Genomic DNA, 17168 nt, shown 5'->3' on the forward strand with positions numbered 1-17168 from the left:
TCCAGCGGACCACCAGCGGCAGCCACCGCTTTTCCGACAGCGGTCCTCTGACGAGCCGCTGGTTTATAATTACTGTATGCTGGCGGTCCACGGTCGGTCCGTGGTTCATAATCAGTTCAATTACGCTAACCAAAATATCCTTGCACACAATAATGGATCAAAAACAATGTAAAATCGCAATTCCAAATTTATTTTCAGTGAACAGATTAAACATGCAAATGCATTTACAGTATATTTATCAGATGGTTTTATCCAATGTGACTTTCAAATAGAAGCATTCGATTCACATATGTCCATATACAAAAGTCAACCACAAATTTAACCATGGTTTAACTATGATTGTTGTAGTAAATTCATGGTCTTATTACAGCATAGTACTAAACCTAAACTTTACCTTGGTTTCAAACACTATGGTTACCAGTTTGACTCCAGCCTTACTAAAATATTACTATAGTAGAACCATGATATCAAAACCTTTATTTGAGGAAAAATAAATAAACTAGTTACTACAGTTATGGTTACTAGATTTACCCTAGTAAAAACATGGGTACAATGCTTTTCACAATCAAAGCTGCTTTAGAAAATGCATATTTCAAGGTTACAATAATAATAAAAAATTCCTTTAAACAACCAGAGATGACTGTGACTCAAAGGGGAGCATCTTCTGGAAACAAATTAACGTCCATATGTCAATAACTCTAAGATAATACAAGTTATTTGTTCAAAGTCATGTTCAGTTAAACAGACAAACATTAAAAGGGTAAGTTTGGTGAATTTAAATCCACTTCATACTGTCACAAAGTCTGTAATATGTAAATAAACAATATTCAGATAATGCAAAACATTATTGGGCATAGAGAAAGATTAAACATTGTTCGTTCACATATATTACCATCATAGTAACAATACAAAGTGGGTTGAAAATCACTCAACGTATGCTTTAAGGCAATGATTACAATACATAATATGTGTCAGGTTGGTATGTTCATCTTTAGTTGCCATCATCTGGAGTCTTCATGAGTGTTGGCATCATCTGAAGTCACCACAAGTGAGGCTGGATCCAAGATGTAGTAACATTGGGATGGGCAACCTGAGAGATAGACAGGAAAACAAAAGGAAAAGGATTAGCATAGATGCTGTTCATATTATTTCATTTATTTAGAGTACAAGGTTATGAGATGTGTTATGTAAATGCTTGACTAAAAAAGATGTATTTTTAATCTAGATTTAAACAGAGAGAGTGTGTCTGAGCTCCAAACATAATCAGAAGGCTATTCGAGAGTTTAAGAGTAAAGATCACTGCACACAGAGTCCGAAATTTTCATCTGAAATTTTCACACGTTAAAAAATAAATACGATCTCACATTGTGTCAATCACGTTTGCGCACTGCCTCCGAAATTTTCGTCCGTCAAAAAAAAAATTCGGATCAGGTTCGATATTCGCATCCGTAGCATGCATTTTGATAGGAAAGGATGGGGAATGTGAAAAAAAAGAAAAACGCATCCGAAATTTTCGTCCGTCATAAAAAAAAAAATTGGATCGGGTTTGATTTTTTTCCGTTTCTCGCATCCGTAGGAAGCATTTTGAGAGGTGTTTTGACAGTTCAGAGCCACCGTACAAGCGAACGCCAAAATCCAGAATGGCGATTGTCAAGTTCATCCACTTCATCTTGCAGCACAAAGCACTGTATATAGTAGGCATGGGCTAAAATGGGTCTAAAATGTGTTATTTTTAAATGTCTGGGTAGAAAACAACAACTTTTTTCCCCACTGAACACAATATTTTTTTTTAAGAAACATATAGAACATTTTGGAAAGGTAAACATGTCAAGCTAAATAATTAAAATAAATAATTGAATTCTTCTTAATTAAATTAAGTACAGTCACTTAAGTGAGCCTAAACCTGCAGCTCATATAATCAATAAATAATAAATCAATAATCAAAAAATAAATTACTTTCTGTAAAAAAGAAAAAGAAATCCTTATAAATGAAAAAATAAAATAAAAATGCAGTCACTTAAAGTGAGCCTAAACCTGCAGCTCAATAATCAAAACCATAATCAAAACAATTTCTGTAAATTTAAAAAATAATAATAATAATCAAAATAATTTAAAAAGCAGTCATTAAACCTGTAGCTTAACAAGGTTTTTGGAGACATGCTCACTTTCTACACATTAATTTTTCAGTCCAAGTTATGATGCAGGAATGTTCCCCTTTCCCAGATTGAATTTGGATCGGTGAGGTACGGGGCTGTGTGACTCATTATGCTTTTCGCTGCACACAACTGAGGGAGTCCTGAACTTTCTGTCTTTGACAACATGTAAAAAAAAAAAACTGTGCATACCGCAGAAATGTTATAATGAAATATTTTAGTGGTTTTGAAACCGTGACTTTTCCAAACCGCGGTATACCTTGAAACCGATTATCATCCCATGCCTAGTATATAGATCCTTGCACACTGAGTTCACAGAAATTGGTGGTTTTCTTTTTAATATGTGGCTCTAGTATCACTAGCAAAGCATCAAACTGAGACACTGACATCCTGGAGTAAACTTTGAATCGCCCGTGATAATCCCGCTGCTCCTTAATAAGGAGGGGGAACTCTCCATCCTCTCTATATCTCAGGATTGGATGGACCCAATATTTCCTTTCTGTTTTTTAAGAAGCGAGAGGACAACAAAATCATCCTCAATGCTTGAAGACTCCATTTAGTAGTGTGGAGAAATCTAGAATATGTATATTGATAGATTCATTTTTGTATAAAAACTAGGCCCCCCAAATATATTAATTTTTCTTTGTAATGTCTGTTAAACTATTATTGTTTTATTTGTTAAAATATTCAGTACATGCATAAATTTTTTGCATACTCACAGCTAAGCCATGGTTGTCCAGTGGGTGACGGTAGCCAGATGAAAATCCCAGAGCAGACCTGAAAGAGAAAAAGAGAAGAGTTAGTAGTAGTTCACGCAAAGTTGTGTTGCACGGAGCTGTGGTGAGATCTGTAAAAGAACTGCTGGCTGAAAAAACGAAAGAACCCAAAAATCAATCAGGCTTGTTGCCTTCTTCAAGTGTGTTACAGTAGGCTACTGTTTTGCGAATTTTTTCGCAACGGATTAATTAACACGCATCGGACTCAGTGTGCAAGGTTTCTGTTCAATTTTTTGGATTACGAATACGAAAAAATGCATCCGAAATTTCGGACTCAGTGTGCAGTGACCTTAAAACACGAAAAAGCTCTGCTTCCTTTTAGGGGTGTGCGATATGACGATTTTTGATCGTGGACGATAAAAATGTCTCCACGATCTGCTTTTGAAGAAATATGGTAGTATCGTGCTACAGCGCACATTGTCAAATACAGTTCTGGCTCCTCTGTCTCTATATACTGTACAACACGACATACAGCAGTAGAGTTACTCTGACAGGACACTGCACTTATTCGCGATCGCAAAAGTACATTATTTGCACACAAGCCTTGCTGGTTAAATGTTTCATTCACGCGCTGGTCTGATGTGCGCTTTTTCTGAGCACATACACCTGAAGCACGCGCACTAAAACGCCTGTCTAACAGCGCCTGATTACTCAACTAACTTATCTTTTGCGCTAATACTGTCAAAACACACAAGGTTTACATACAGACTCAGTTGGTTATCTCTAAAATGAAAGTAAATATAGTTAAGAGAGAAAAAGATGCGTGCCTGTATATTAGATGCGTGTAGGTCTTAAAGGGACAGGACACTAAACGTGCTGTCACTGTCATTAAAGGGATAGTTCACCCTAAAATTTTATTTCTGTCATTATTTACTCACTCACATGTTCTCCCAAACCTCTATTAATTTCTTGTGCTGAACCCAAAATAAGATATTTTGAAGAATGAGGGTAACCAAACAGTTGCTGTCTACATTGACTTTGATAGCAGGAAAGAACAATCCTATGGAAGTCACTGAGGACCAGCAACTGATTGGTTTCCCACCTTCTTCAAAATAGCATTTATGTTCAGCAGAAGAAAGAAACTCATTCAGGTTTAAAACAACTTTTGAGTAAATGAAGGGTATAAAAATAAAACATTATGACAGAATTGACAGACAGATGACAGAATATTTATTTTTGGGGGAACTATTCATTTAACATTAACAATATGGAGGACCAAACCTGCATAAATTAAATATGAATAAATAAATATATTAATGAATAAATAGATAAATAAATGTGACAATAGGAAAATTAATAAACGACTTGATAAAATAAATATGATTAATTTGTAATAAAGTAACCCCCCCCCCCCCCCCTTAATTTATTTTCTGCTTTTATACATTTATAAACATTTTTTTAACTTTTATTTTTTCATTAATTCTTTTTAATGTATTTTTATTATTTATACATTTATTTTGAGATTTATTTATATATTTATGCATTCATTTTTTTTCGAATGATTTATTCCCACATGTATTTATTTATTCATTTATTTTTACTTTTCCGTGTGTAACATGTAAATGAGGAAGGTGGTCCTTGTGTAGCTTCAGTGCATCATTGGTTGAGAGTTCACGCGTCGCATCGTCAGCCCAGCTAAGCGATAGAGATGAGTTTTCAAAGAAAATAGCGGCAAGTAGTAATTCATTGTCCAGTTTGCTACGGGATGTGGCAGATCAGCTGGAGAGTTGTAAGTTATTTTCACAGAACGTTATTCGCATTAGTGCCGAAATATTTAAAATATTTTCCAGAAATAAAAACAGGAAGCTGAAGCCTGGAACCATCGACATCAGACCCTAGGGTGATGACACCCAGTTATTAGACTAGAAACCAACCATCCTCTGGGTGTCTGACTCCGACTATATATAAATAAGTCTCAAAATAAATGTATAAATAATAAAAATACATTAAAAAAGAATTAGTGAAAAAATAAAAGTAAATTTTTTTTATAAATGTATAAAAGCAGAAAATAAATTAAGGGGGGAAAATCGTATTTTATTAGAAATTAATCATATTTATTTTATCAAGTCGTTTATTCATTTTCCTATTATCACATTTATTTATTTATTAATATATTATATATCATAATATAATATATATCATATTTAATTTATGCAGGTTTGGTCCTCCATATAACAAAACCCAAAGAGAAAAATCACTCACTATTCTTGACTGAAAAACTTTAATCCAGTTGCTTTAGGAATCAGTCTATCTAGTGTTTTATTTTTATATTTGTTCATTTAATTTCATTGAATGCTCTGCTAAATACACCTATTGTACCTGGAAATAAAGCACTGTTTGTTTTATTTGTATATTATGTGTATTTGTAATGTGCATCTTTGTTCTTATTTTTTAATAAGAAATATAAAATAATGACAAAGATTTTTATCTTCGCCCACTTTGGCCTAAATATCTGCCATGTCTTTTTTTTTTTGTTACCTTGAAAGGCTTTGTCTTTCTAGTTTGGCTGTAATGCTCAGACAACTTGTAAAACCAACATGACAAAGAATCGTGATAAAATCGTTAATCGTGATATTTCTAAAAAAAATCGTGATATGATATTTTTTCCATATTGCCCACCCCTACTTCCTTTACTGGAGTCTGATATTCTGGGTACTGCCAATAGTCCAGAGTTTTGTGACATTATTTAACTTACTTTGCTATAATTTTGTTAAATCGCAATCCGATTTTATTCTATATCCCTTAGTAAGCATATCATTTGTCCTCAGTATTCAGAGAACAGACATACTCTACATATGCCACAGTATTATTGAAGTGAGAGGAACATCATAACTGTAATTTACACAACTGTTCAAAAGTCAGTAGGATATTTTGCATCTTTGAAAGAAGTCTCTTTTACTCACCACAGCTATATTTATTGTAAAAGAGAAATTAAAAAACGCATTAAAACTATAACATTGTGAAATATTACAATTCAAGAGAACTGTTTTTAATTGGATATGTTAAAATTGTAATTTATTGCTGTGATCAAATCTGAATTTTCAGCATCATTACTCCAGTTTTCAGTGTCACATGATCCTTCAAAAATAAATTTGATATGTTGATTTGCTGCTCAAGAAACATTTCTGATTATTATCAAAACAGATGTGCTGATAAACATTTTAGTGTAAACTGATTTTTGTTCCATGATTCATTGGTAAATAGATTCCAGACCTTTAAATGGTAGTGTACAATACTGTTCAAAAATTTGCAGTCAGTGAGGTTTAAGAAATTCATATTTTTATACAGCAAGGATGCATTAAATTGATGAGAAGTGAGAGTAAATATTTTTGTTTCAAATAGACACTGTTACTTTTCAACTTTGTTCATCAATGAATCCTAAAAAATAAAAAAATAACACACAAACAAAATACAAATCAGAAATATTTTCCTGAGCAGCAAATAAATCAGCATATTAGAATGATTTCTGAATGATCATGTAAAACTGAAGAGTAATGAGGCCGAAAATCCAGCTCTGATCACAGAAATAAAATACATTTTAACATCACTCACTCATGTTTGGATGTCAAAACCTTCTTAAAATAACTTTAATAAAGAAGTGTAACAGATGGATCATGATACATGCAAATATGTAATGAAAAAATGCATATGAAGTGATTTAATGATCTTTCTCAGCTTAATGTTACCTGTTTCCCACATCTCTGTCAGCAACTTCCTTCAGAAATATAGTTATCTTGGAGCTTCTAATCTGTTGCAGAAGTGTTATTCCTGAAACCACAGAACAATTTTTATCAATAATAGCTTGCCATAAAATATCAAATCACATTTTAATTAGATTCAGTTAATTCACGCTCACTGATTAACAGGAAAGATACAGCCCATATTTTAGGCTAAATAAATTAATCTAATTCCAGTAAGCGATTGAAAAAACCTTTACAAAGCTATTACAACTTCCCATCTAACGTTACACATAAACATGTGATGAAAAGTGAAAACTTTGATAAATCAGAGCTCAATATACAGAGTTAGCATACCAGTTAGCATACCTTGTCTGAAAACAGTTGAGATGCTAACGGACTTTTTCGAAGACACTAAACTGTCTTTATGACCTAAATATTCAACAGAAACGTGTCAATTAATAGTAAGAAAAGTGTCAGGAACAGTTGTATGTAATATTTGTGTGACTTTAGGTACTAAACTCACCCGAAAACAGCAGCGAGAGACGGAGTGTTGCAGCTGTCAGTTGGAGAGTTGTGGCCGTTTCCATGGTAACTCCCGCTCTGCAGCGTTTGATTGAGACTCAGCGCGCGTCCATCAAATCACGTCACAGCCACGCAGCATTTAAATAAACATAAACAACTGAAAATAATAATTTGATAAAATTTTGGATTTTAATCGTTTTGTAGCTCTATAACATAGGTGTAAACTGGAAACCGCACGTGACAGTGGGGCAAATTAGCACTTTTATTTTTATTTTATCATATATTTTTGTTATTTTTATGAGATGTATGATTTTGTACTGTTGTTTTTATGATCATTCAAACAATGTATTTAATTTAAAAACGTGCTTGCAGTATTTTTATACTGAACAATAATAATTAGTTAATTCTCTCACTATTTTTATTCAGTGCTTCAGATTCATTTTAACTGTAATACTGTAAAAATGTAATGTAAAACATAAATTTTAAATATATTATAAAACAAAGATGTCATATAAGAGCTCATTAGAACACAGGACAGACCCTCTTCTTGCCACTGGTGTACCGACGGAGGCCCAGCTGCGGCAAACCGCTGGTGGCGTGCCACCCAAAAAACGCCAGCTGACCGACGGCATTTTTAGATTGGCCGGCTCGCCGATGGTGTGCCGACGGTGGTCCGACCATGTTAAGCCGCTGAATTTGTGCCGCCCAAAAAACGCTGGTGGACCGCCAGGTCATTGTTTGCTGGGTAGTTTTTGAAGGACAGACGTATTTTGGTAAAATGTTCATATTCTTGTATTGTTTCAACTGCTTTTATAGTAGGTTCTCTTATGTAGAGTGAACATTTACATTCATGTTCGTGAGTAGGCCTACACGAACAGTAACATTAGGTTTCAGTGTTTAAAAACACTTTTATAACTATAATATGTAACGTTGTGTTAAATGCTTACTTGTGTGTGATTGTAAAACGCAACCAAATAAATAATCTCATTACATTTGTTTTCTTTTCTTTTCTTTTCTTCTTCAAAATAATATTTTGGGCTAATTTAAAACTACTTTGTAAAATATTGGTGTTCATTCTGTGGGCAGAAAATGAACTCACTTAAAATATTTGAAACACTTTAACTAATTTATTAAATGTAGATAAATGTCAACGAGTGTATACACGTATATCACGTGGGAATTCTGTCATTTTGTCAAGTTTCCACTCCAATGCCATTTTACTGACATTATCGTCTCCAATTATATTTTACACCAATTATAGGCTCTACACTAAATGATGAAAAATCCTAATATTTTAATAGTTAAAAAAAAATTGGTCTGGGACAAGGATAAAACAGCATAAACAGAAATGCATTTGAAAAGTATCGAAAATAAATTATGAAGGCATGGTAAACGTTTCTGAGCCAATTTCAATGTCACCTTCATATAGCAGAAAAAAAGTTGAAAGTTTATTTAAAAAACAAACAAACTCTGGGACATAAAAGTGCATTCCAAAATTGAAAAATGGCTACATTTAGAGATGTTTTTTTTTTTTTTAATAATTCTGTGTTAATAGCTATAGTTTTTCAAAATTATTTATAAATCTTACTAATTTGTCCCCTCTATTTTCCTCATTCCCACGAATGGCTTTTCCACCCCAAAACTGGCAAGTTAGAAAGATAAATTCGATTCAAATCTGAATGTGGGCACTACGTAGAGAAAAGCTGCAGTTGAACCCAGGCATTCAGAGCAGCACCAAAGCTTAATTATTGAGGTTGACCCCCGATTGCTCAAACCAAATAGAGTTTTAGCAAGAAGCTCTTGGCTATTCAATTATAATTGGTGTATTCGGTCATAACAAGCATATGCGTTTTAGTACAATGGATGGACTCTAAAAGGAACCTCAACAGCACATTAAAACAGCATTACTTCTTCCAAGAAGTGTACTCAAGATCTTTCTGGTCTCGATGCGCACACCGTTCCAAAAGCGCACACGTCTCCAAAGGTACACGTTTTACCAAACAAAAGAGTTGACATTGTTTGAGTTTTAACAAGAGGTGTACATATGGCATCTGGGTTGTAATTAAATGTTTTTAAGTTGTTGTTTTTGTCTTCGCAGTGAAGTTTCCTTTTCTTCTTTATGTGCAGCCTTTTCCGCGTCTGAACAAGAGGGAAGAATTAAATAGCTTTTCTGCCAGTTTGGGACAAATGGATGGCAAAAAGCTGGTCAGCGAGTTTTAGTCCTTGATTGCCTTCTTCAGATGCCCTTCAAACAAAGACTGGGGATGAAAATAAAGCCCCACCTGGTACTTCTGTTTGTTAAAATAATAAGAAATAGATTTCGTTTCATAAATAATTACAACAGATTGTAAAGTGCAGCAGTTGAAAAAGTATCAGTCAAGACAGCGAGGCCAGACATCACCTGCTCTTCAGTAAGACGCATTTATTGTTAAATCAGGTTCTTTGCGATATCTATGATTTCCACAGCAACAGGTCGCCTATGTTTGCCCTTACTTTGCATAACAAGCAAGATATTACTAGGCACTGATAAAAAAATCGGGGGACAAATCTGACAGTCCCAAACCCACACCTGTCCCGCGATATCCCAATATGGGTCTGGCATCAAAAGTTATTTGTAAAGCGGTAATATTTGGTTTACTTTTGATTATTTCGAGGCCTTTATAACAGCACGAGAACATTCCCTATCTCCTTGCTTTATTTGTCCATTTTATTGAAAGCATATGGTTATCAGATGTCCTACAGAATACATATTTAGTTAGACTGGCGATGAGTGCCTTTGTGGACACTTGGGCACCACGGTAAATATTTAGCGCCCATTACAGTGCTCTTGGTCTCTCCAATAAATGAAGATTTATCAAGACTTGGGGCCAAGTGTAAACTCGTGCTACCCCACCATGCTGAAAGTCTTTTGTTCGCAACCGCGACCATATTTACGACGCGCACTTGACGTTCTTGACAAAGGACTCCGTTTGGAGACATCAGTGCGCACGCATTTAATTTTTTATGCAAATGTTTTTGTGCACAATATTCTGTGTTTTCGTTGTACTATGAAACTGCTGCTGCACACAAATTCAAGTTATTCCCCATTTTCTTCGATTAAATATTATTTGCCCAGGGTTCTGTGCACGACAGCACAATTTACGCACAGGAATATCGCCAAAAAGCGCACAACAGTAATGCCACTTAATAATAATGTTTATCAGTAATTCTTTTCAATTTCTAATAATGAAAATTTCTTGTTGAAACTGTCATGTTAAGTGCCAATAAAATGTCCATTATGTATGTTCAATACATGAGTTCTGTCAATGCAAATCACATAAGATTATTCCTGCTACAGATACGTGAACTTTTTCTATCACCCAGAAGTCGACGTTTGAGAAAACGTCATGCATATAGAGTACAATTATTATAATTCGATAATGATGAACTATAGAATTCATTGTGCAAAAAAATGCTTATAAGCCACTATACTTGTTATAAGCTGTTTCTCTTGATGAAATAGTTTTAATTACTATAGATTAGATGAATGCATGATTCCTAGGCTACAATAAAAAACAACAACAGACAACTATAGAAAAATTCACCTGACATATTCTTCCCCGTTTTTAAAATCTTCTCTTAGTTTATTTCTTAAACCCGAAGGTACATTTCTGAAAGGGCCGTCTCTGATTGGCCACTTGACTCCATTTGTTTGTCCTAGAGCGCAGATAGGATAAAGGGACACAAATGACGATTGGGCGCAACACCATCTTATTGTCCCTTTGATTTATATATTAAGGGAATGAATAAGAGACTGCATGTTGCTCACTGGTGGACAGGACGCGCAGTTCTGTAGACCAACACCCTCACGGAACCTCGGTTTCACTGAGCCAGTCTGCAAGCCAAGAGGTAAGCATCTGAATTATGATAGGTTTCTTATAGGTTGTTATCCAAGACCTTGGCCTGAAGATGTCCTGTTATGTTTTTATGTACAGAATGACTCCAAGATCCACGTGCACTTCGGTAGGAAGCAATGGGACCTTTAAATCTAACTGGAGTTCAGCATTAGATTTCAAGTCTGGATCCACAGATATTACCAAGTGCCAAAAAATCAAATGCAACAGAGAATTTGAGCTTGGCAGCATAGACTCAGCGACTAAAAAATGCGCATCCAACTTCAACGAAGAGAACACAAGAAATAAAAGAATCAAGAAAAAGATGTCAGCAAGCAGACAACGTGGGAATCGCAGGGTGAAGGCAAACGACAGAGAAAGGCATCGCATGCATAAGCTGAACTCCGCCCTGGATACTCTGAGAAGCGTGCTTCCAACTTTTCCCGATGACGCGAAACTGACTAAAATCGAGACTTTGAGATTCGCGCACAATTACATTTGGGCATTGTCAGAAACATTGAGAATTGCAGACCATGTTCGACAAATTTCAAATCACGATCGGGATCAGGAGAACCTCGCTGTGCCGAGCGCTTGCTTGGATGTGCGTTATAGCGCATCCAGCGCATGCGCGTCCAAGTGGCACTCTACAAACTCATCATCAAATCGCCAAGAAACTCAAGGTTACTACTGTGATTTATTACTAGAGGAATTTAATAGCAATTTTCAGGACAATCTGACATTTAATCTAATCTGCGAGTAGCAACGCAAATCTGGCAAAAGTTTTCTTTTCATGCCAAGACCACGAATCTGACACGTTGGGCATGTCATAAGTGTAGAAATGTTATTTTTCGTTTATGCCTATAAGCAATGGAAGTTTAAACGCAAAATAGATTTTTTTGTTTAAATTGACAGCTCTTAACACTGAAATATAATGTCTATGACGATAATAGTCATATAGTTGTTATAAATGTATGTTATTTCCTTCTTTTTAATTCAAGCAAATAAATGAAAAACACTTCTATTTTTATCCATTTTCATTCGAGTGCATATGTAGATTAGAAATTGTAAAAATCACAATAAATTAATATTGAATCTGCTTTAGTGTTTCGTCAAAGAAACTTTAACTTGTCCTACTTATGACAAGTTTCACTTTCTGCGCATGCGCTGTACTTCAGCCGCGCTTCCCAGAGCAACAGGTTGCTCAAAATAGGGGAGACGGTTGTTCAGTGTCACATTAAATGTGATATGTGATTATGTGTATATATATATACAGGTGCATCTCAATAAATTAGAATGTGAAAAAGTTAATATTTTCTAGTAAGTTATTTCAAAAAGTGAAACTAAAACATTTCAAAAGTTTTTTGTCTTAATTTTGATGATTAGAGCTTACAGCTCATGAAAGTCAAAAATCAGTATCTCAAAATATTAGAATATTTACATTTGAGTTTCAATTAATGACCATCCCTACAGTATAAATTCTGGGTTCTTGTTCTTTGAAACCACAATAATAGAGAAGACTGCTGAGTTGGCACTGATCCAGAAGACGAACATTGATGCCCTCCACAAAGAGGGTAAGTCACAGAGGGTCATTACTGAAAGGTGTGGCTGTTTACAGAGTGCTGTATCAAAGCATATTAAATGCAAAGTTGACTGGAAGGAAGAATTTGGGTAGGAAAAGGTGCACAAGCAACAGGGATGACTGCAAGCTTGAGAATACTGTCAAGCAAAGCTGATTCAAACACTTGTGAGAGCTTCTCAAGGAGTGGACTGAAGCTGGAGTCAGTGCATCAAGAGTCACCACGCTCAGACGTCTTCAGGAAAAGGGCTACCAAGCCACTTCTGAACCAGAGACAACGTCAGAAGCGTCTTATCTGGGCTGTGGAGAAAAAGAACTGGACTGTTGCTCAGTGGTCCAAAGTCCTCTTTTCAGATGAAAGTAAATATTGCATTTAATTTGGAAATCAAGGTCCCAGAGTCTGGAGAAAGAGTGGAGAGGCACAGAATCCATGTTGCTTGAAGTCCAGTGCGAAGTTCAGTCAGTCATGATTTGGGCTGCCATGTCATCTGCTGGTGTTGGTCCACTGTGTTTTCTGCTGGTGTTCACACCTGCTGGTGTTTTCTGAAGTCAACGCAGCCATCTACCAAGAAATTTTAGAGCACTTCATGCTTCCTTCAGCTGACAAGCTTTAAGGAGATACTGATTTCATTTTCCAGCAGGACTTGGCACCTGCCCACACTGCCAAAGGTACCAAAAGCTGGTTCAATGACCATGGTGTTACTGTGCTTGATTGGCCAGCAAACTCGCCTGACCTGAACCCCATTGAGAATCTATGGTGTATTGTCAAGAGGAAGATGAGAGACACCAGACCCAACAATGCAGATGACCTGAAGGCCGCTATCAAAGCAACCTGGGCTTCCGTACCACCTAAGCAGTGCCACAAACTGATCACCTCCATGCCACGCCGAATTGAGGCAGTAATTAAAGCAAAAGGAGCCCCTACCAAGTACTGAGTGCATATACAGTAAATGAACATACTTTCCAGAAGACCAACAATTATCTAAAAATGTTTTTTTATTGGTCTTATGAAGTATTCTGATTTGTTGAGATAGTGACTTGGTGGGTTTTTGTTAAATGTGAGCCTAAATCATCACAATTAAAAGAACCAAAGACTTAAACTACTTCAGTCTGTGTGCATTGAATTTATTTAATACACGAGTTTCACAATTTGAGTTGAATTACTGAAATAAATTCACTTTTCCACAACATTCTAATTTATTGAGATGCACCTGTATATATATTGTTTGTATATATATATATATATATATATATATATACCGTATATTGTTTTGTGAAGACCAAAGAGTGTAAAGACCATCGACTCTACCGTGCGACTCCACCGGGCAGGGACACCGGCAAGGGATAGTAGTATCGCTTTTTATTTAATTTTTTCATTGATATGTTTATTATTGAAATGTTGTTATATGCATGTGTCAATTTTATTTAATTTCTTTATTTTCGTAAATATGTGGGTAGATAGTATTTATAGAGTTGTAACTTTTTAGTTTTAGTTACTTTTTCTTATTTGTAAGTCGCTTTGGACAAAAGCGTCTGCTAAATGACAAAAGTAAAGTAAAAAGTAAGTAATATATATACACACTGTATATACACTATATTGCCAAAAGTATTGGGTCACCCCCTTCTAATGGACATGTTTGACTACTTTAGTAATTTCTATGAGTACAAATCTTAATGTTTAAGCATATAATGATATTCTACGGAATTGTGTGCTTCTAATTTTATAGCAACAGTTGGGACAGGACCCTTTTCTATTCTAACGTGACTGTGTATAAGGCACGGTTCAAAAAGACACGATTGATTCAGTCAGTGTGGAAGAACTTGACTGGTCTGACCCAGCTGAACACCTCTGGTGTGACTTTAAATGCAGACCTTGAGCCAAAAACTCATCACCAAACACCAATGGCACTGTCATGTTAGAATAGAAAAGGGTCCTGTCCAAACTATTAAAAAGCTATATATGACTCTGACTGAAGAAGGTGTGGGTTGATACTTACAATACAACACTAGAGAATTTTGTAATTAGGGGCCAAGCCCGAAGGGCTATAGCCCCTATTGTATCTGTATGTTTTATTATTATTATTATTATTTTCGTCCCATGGGGTTCTATGGCAGCCCTATGAACAGAACATAGGAAAATGATGAAATTTGGCACAATTGTAGAGATGGACATAAATAGTTATCTGACCAACTTTGGGGTCTCTAGATCCAACTCTATAGCGCCACCACCAGTTCAAAAATTCAACATTGAAATGGTAATAACTCCTGAACCACTTGTTGTAGAAAAATAAAACTTAGTACACCTGATTACTCTCTTCATGCTGATCCCATTCAATAGCTTACAGTAAGACTCCACCCATTACAGTAGCGGCCATTTTGAAAAGTACAGTATTCTGTCTGTTCGCTACTACTCCTTGAAAATTGATTCAATTCTTCCCAAAATTGACTCAGATGATCTTTGGACTGAGCCGCACAGAAATGACTGAACAGATTTTTTTTATTCATCTTTGTTCAAAAGTTATGATTCTGTGAACTTAACGAAGTCGACCCAAAATTGGTTCAGAGCCTGTATCTCGGCCAAACTTGGATCAATCGAAACGAAACTTGGTACGCTTCATCAACACCGTGATCTGAGGGGCCACGCCAAAGTTGGGAACAGCGCCACCTATGGGTCGTGAGATACCAGAAATTCACATTTTTGCTTATAACTTTTGAACAGTAATTCAGAAAATTATAATATTTGTGTCTATGGATTCCTTGGGTCATGACGAAACAGAGGATGTTAATTTTGCCAGGATTGGCTGAACGACCTGTCCGCCATTTTGAAATTTGGTATAAATTGCAATATCTTTTGAACCATTTAACATATCGGCACAAATATCGGTAGGGATCATCAACACCATGTCCCGGAGGGACCACAGAAGTCTGAAGACAGCGCCACCTAGTGTTCCAGAGATATAACTATTCTAACAAAAACACATAACTTTTGCAAATGTTGTCCAAAATGTGTCATTTTTATGTCGTTTCGTTCCCTGGGTTATGCCGATTCTGACAATGTGTCATTTGTCATTTTCCAACATGGTGTCTGGCAGCCATTTTGAAGCAAATGCAAAACAGTGTTTTTGCTACTCCTCCTTCAAAATCTGTCCAATTCTTCCCAAAATTGACTCGGATGATCTTTGGACCGAGCCGCACAGAAATGACTGAACAGAATTTTTTGAGTACTAGTGAAAAAAAAAGTTATGATGCTGTGAACATAACGGGCTCAACCAAAATTGGTTCAGAGGCTGTATCTCAGCCAAGCTTTGATCAATCAAAACAAAACTTGGTACACTTCTTCAACTCCATTATCTGAGGGGCCATGCCAAATTTGGGAACAGCGCCACCTATGGGTCGTGAGATACCAAAAAATTCACATTTTCGCTTATAACTTTTGAACAGTCAGTCAGAAAATTAAAAGGATTTCAATTTTGCCAGGATTGGCTGAACCACGTCTCCGCCACTGAAATTTGTTGGCTTATACTAGTGATCTTAGCATTCTTCTAAGTTACAGGCTAAACAATTACCATTCTGTTTAATGTGACTCTTCAGCTATCGAATTAACCATAAGCTGCGTTACAATTAACTTTACTTTGTGTTACACTGGTTAAAATACTAAATAACTTTTTTGTCAGCTCATTCTCTCACCTAAACCTCTCCTCGGCCTGTAAAATATCTAACAACCGTGTGGCTCACTCTGCTAAGCCGCTTGCCCTGATCCTTTCTGGTCATGGGTTCGAATCCTGTTTAGTACCAGCGGTGCAAACGTTGTTTTGTTCCAGACATTTGATCTTCCGTGCGTGTTTGTCTTGAATCAGAAACGTGTATGTGTTCGTTCTCATCCCAACTTCTGTTCAGTTTTGAACTTCTGTGCTTCTGAACCAATCTGTTTTTTCTATGTACGTTCTTTTTCAGCTTTTTATTCTCTTCCCGCTCTGCGCCTCGCTACGGGCCATTCGCTGGCTTGGCCCCGCTAATCGCTGCTTGCAGCTATATTGGAACTTGTTCCTGTCAGATTTCCTGATCTTGACAATGGGAGTCAATGGCAGCCCTATGAAGGGAACATAGGAAAATGATGAAATTTGGCACACTTGTAGTGATGGCCAGGATTAGTGATATGACCAACTTTGGGGTCTTTAGACCAAACTCTATAGCGCCACCAGCAGTTCAAAATTCCAACATTGAAATTTTAATAGCTCTTGAACGCCTTGCTCTAGCAAGTTAAAACTTAGTACACCTGATTACTCTCTTCACACTGATCACATTCAATAGCTTACATTAAGACTCCAGCCATTACACTAGCTGCCATTTTGAAAAGTACAGTATTCAGTTTTTTCGCTACTCCTCCTTCAAATTTTGTCCAAGTCTTTCTAAATTTGGCAGAGATCATCTTTGGACCGAGCCGCATAGAAATGACTGAACAGAATTTTTTGACCTACTGGTGAAAAAAAAAGTTATGATGCTGTGAAGTTAACGGGGTCGACCCGAAATTGTTTCACAGGCTGTATCTCGGCCAAACTTTGATAAATCAAAATGAAACTTGGTACGCT

At 36.0% G+C, this 17168-nt stretch overlaps 1 protein-coding gene across 1 annotated transcript; it reads left to right on the top strand.

Annotated features, from left to right (window-relative positions):
* Positions 1 to 11106: 11106 nt before the first annotated feature.
* Positions 11107 to 11763, top strand: neurog3 (neurogenin 3; the record flags this gene model as incomplete). The annotated part of the gene is made up of 1 exon (XM_079439912.1): positions 11107 to 11763. The coding sequence occupies one exon, from the start codon at positions 11107 to 11109 to the stop codon at positions 11761 to 11763; it is 657 nt and encodes a 218-aa protein (XP_079296038.1).
* Positions 11764 to 17168: the final 5405 nt, after the last annotated feature.

The sequence above is a fragment of the Barbus barbus genome (genome assembly GCF_936440315.1).
Source record: "Barbus barbus genome assembly, chromosome: 18".
NCBI classification, from domain to species: Eukaryota; Metazoa; Chordata; class Actinopteri; order Cypriniformes; family Cyprinidae; genus Barbus; species Barbus barbus.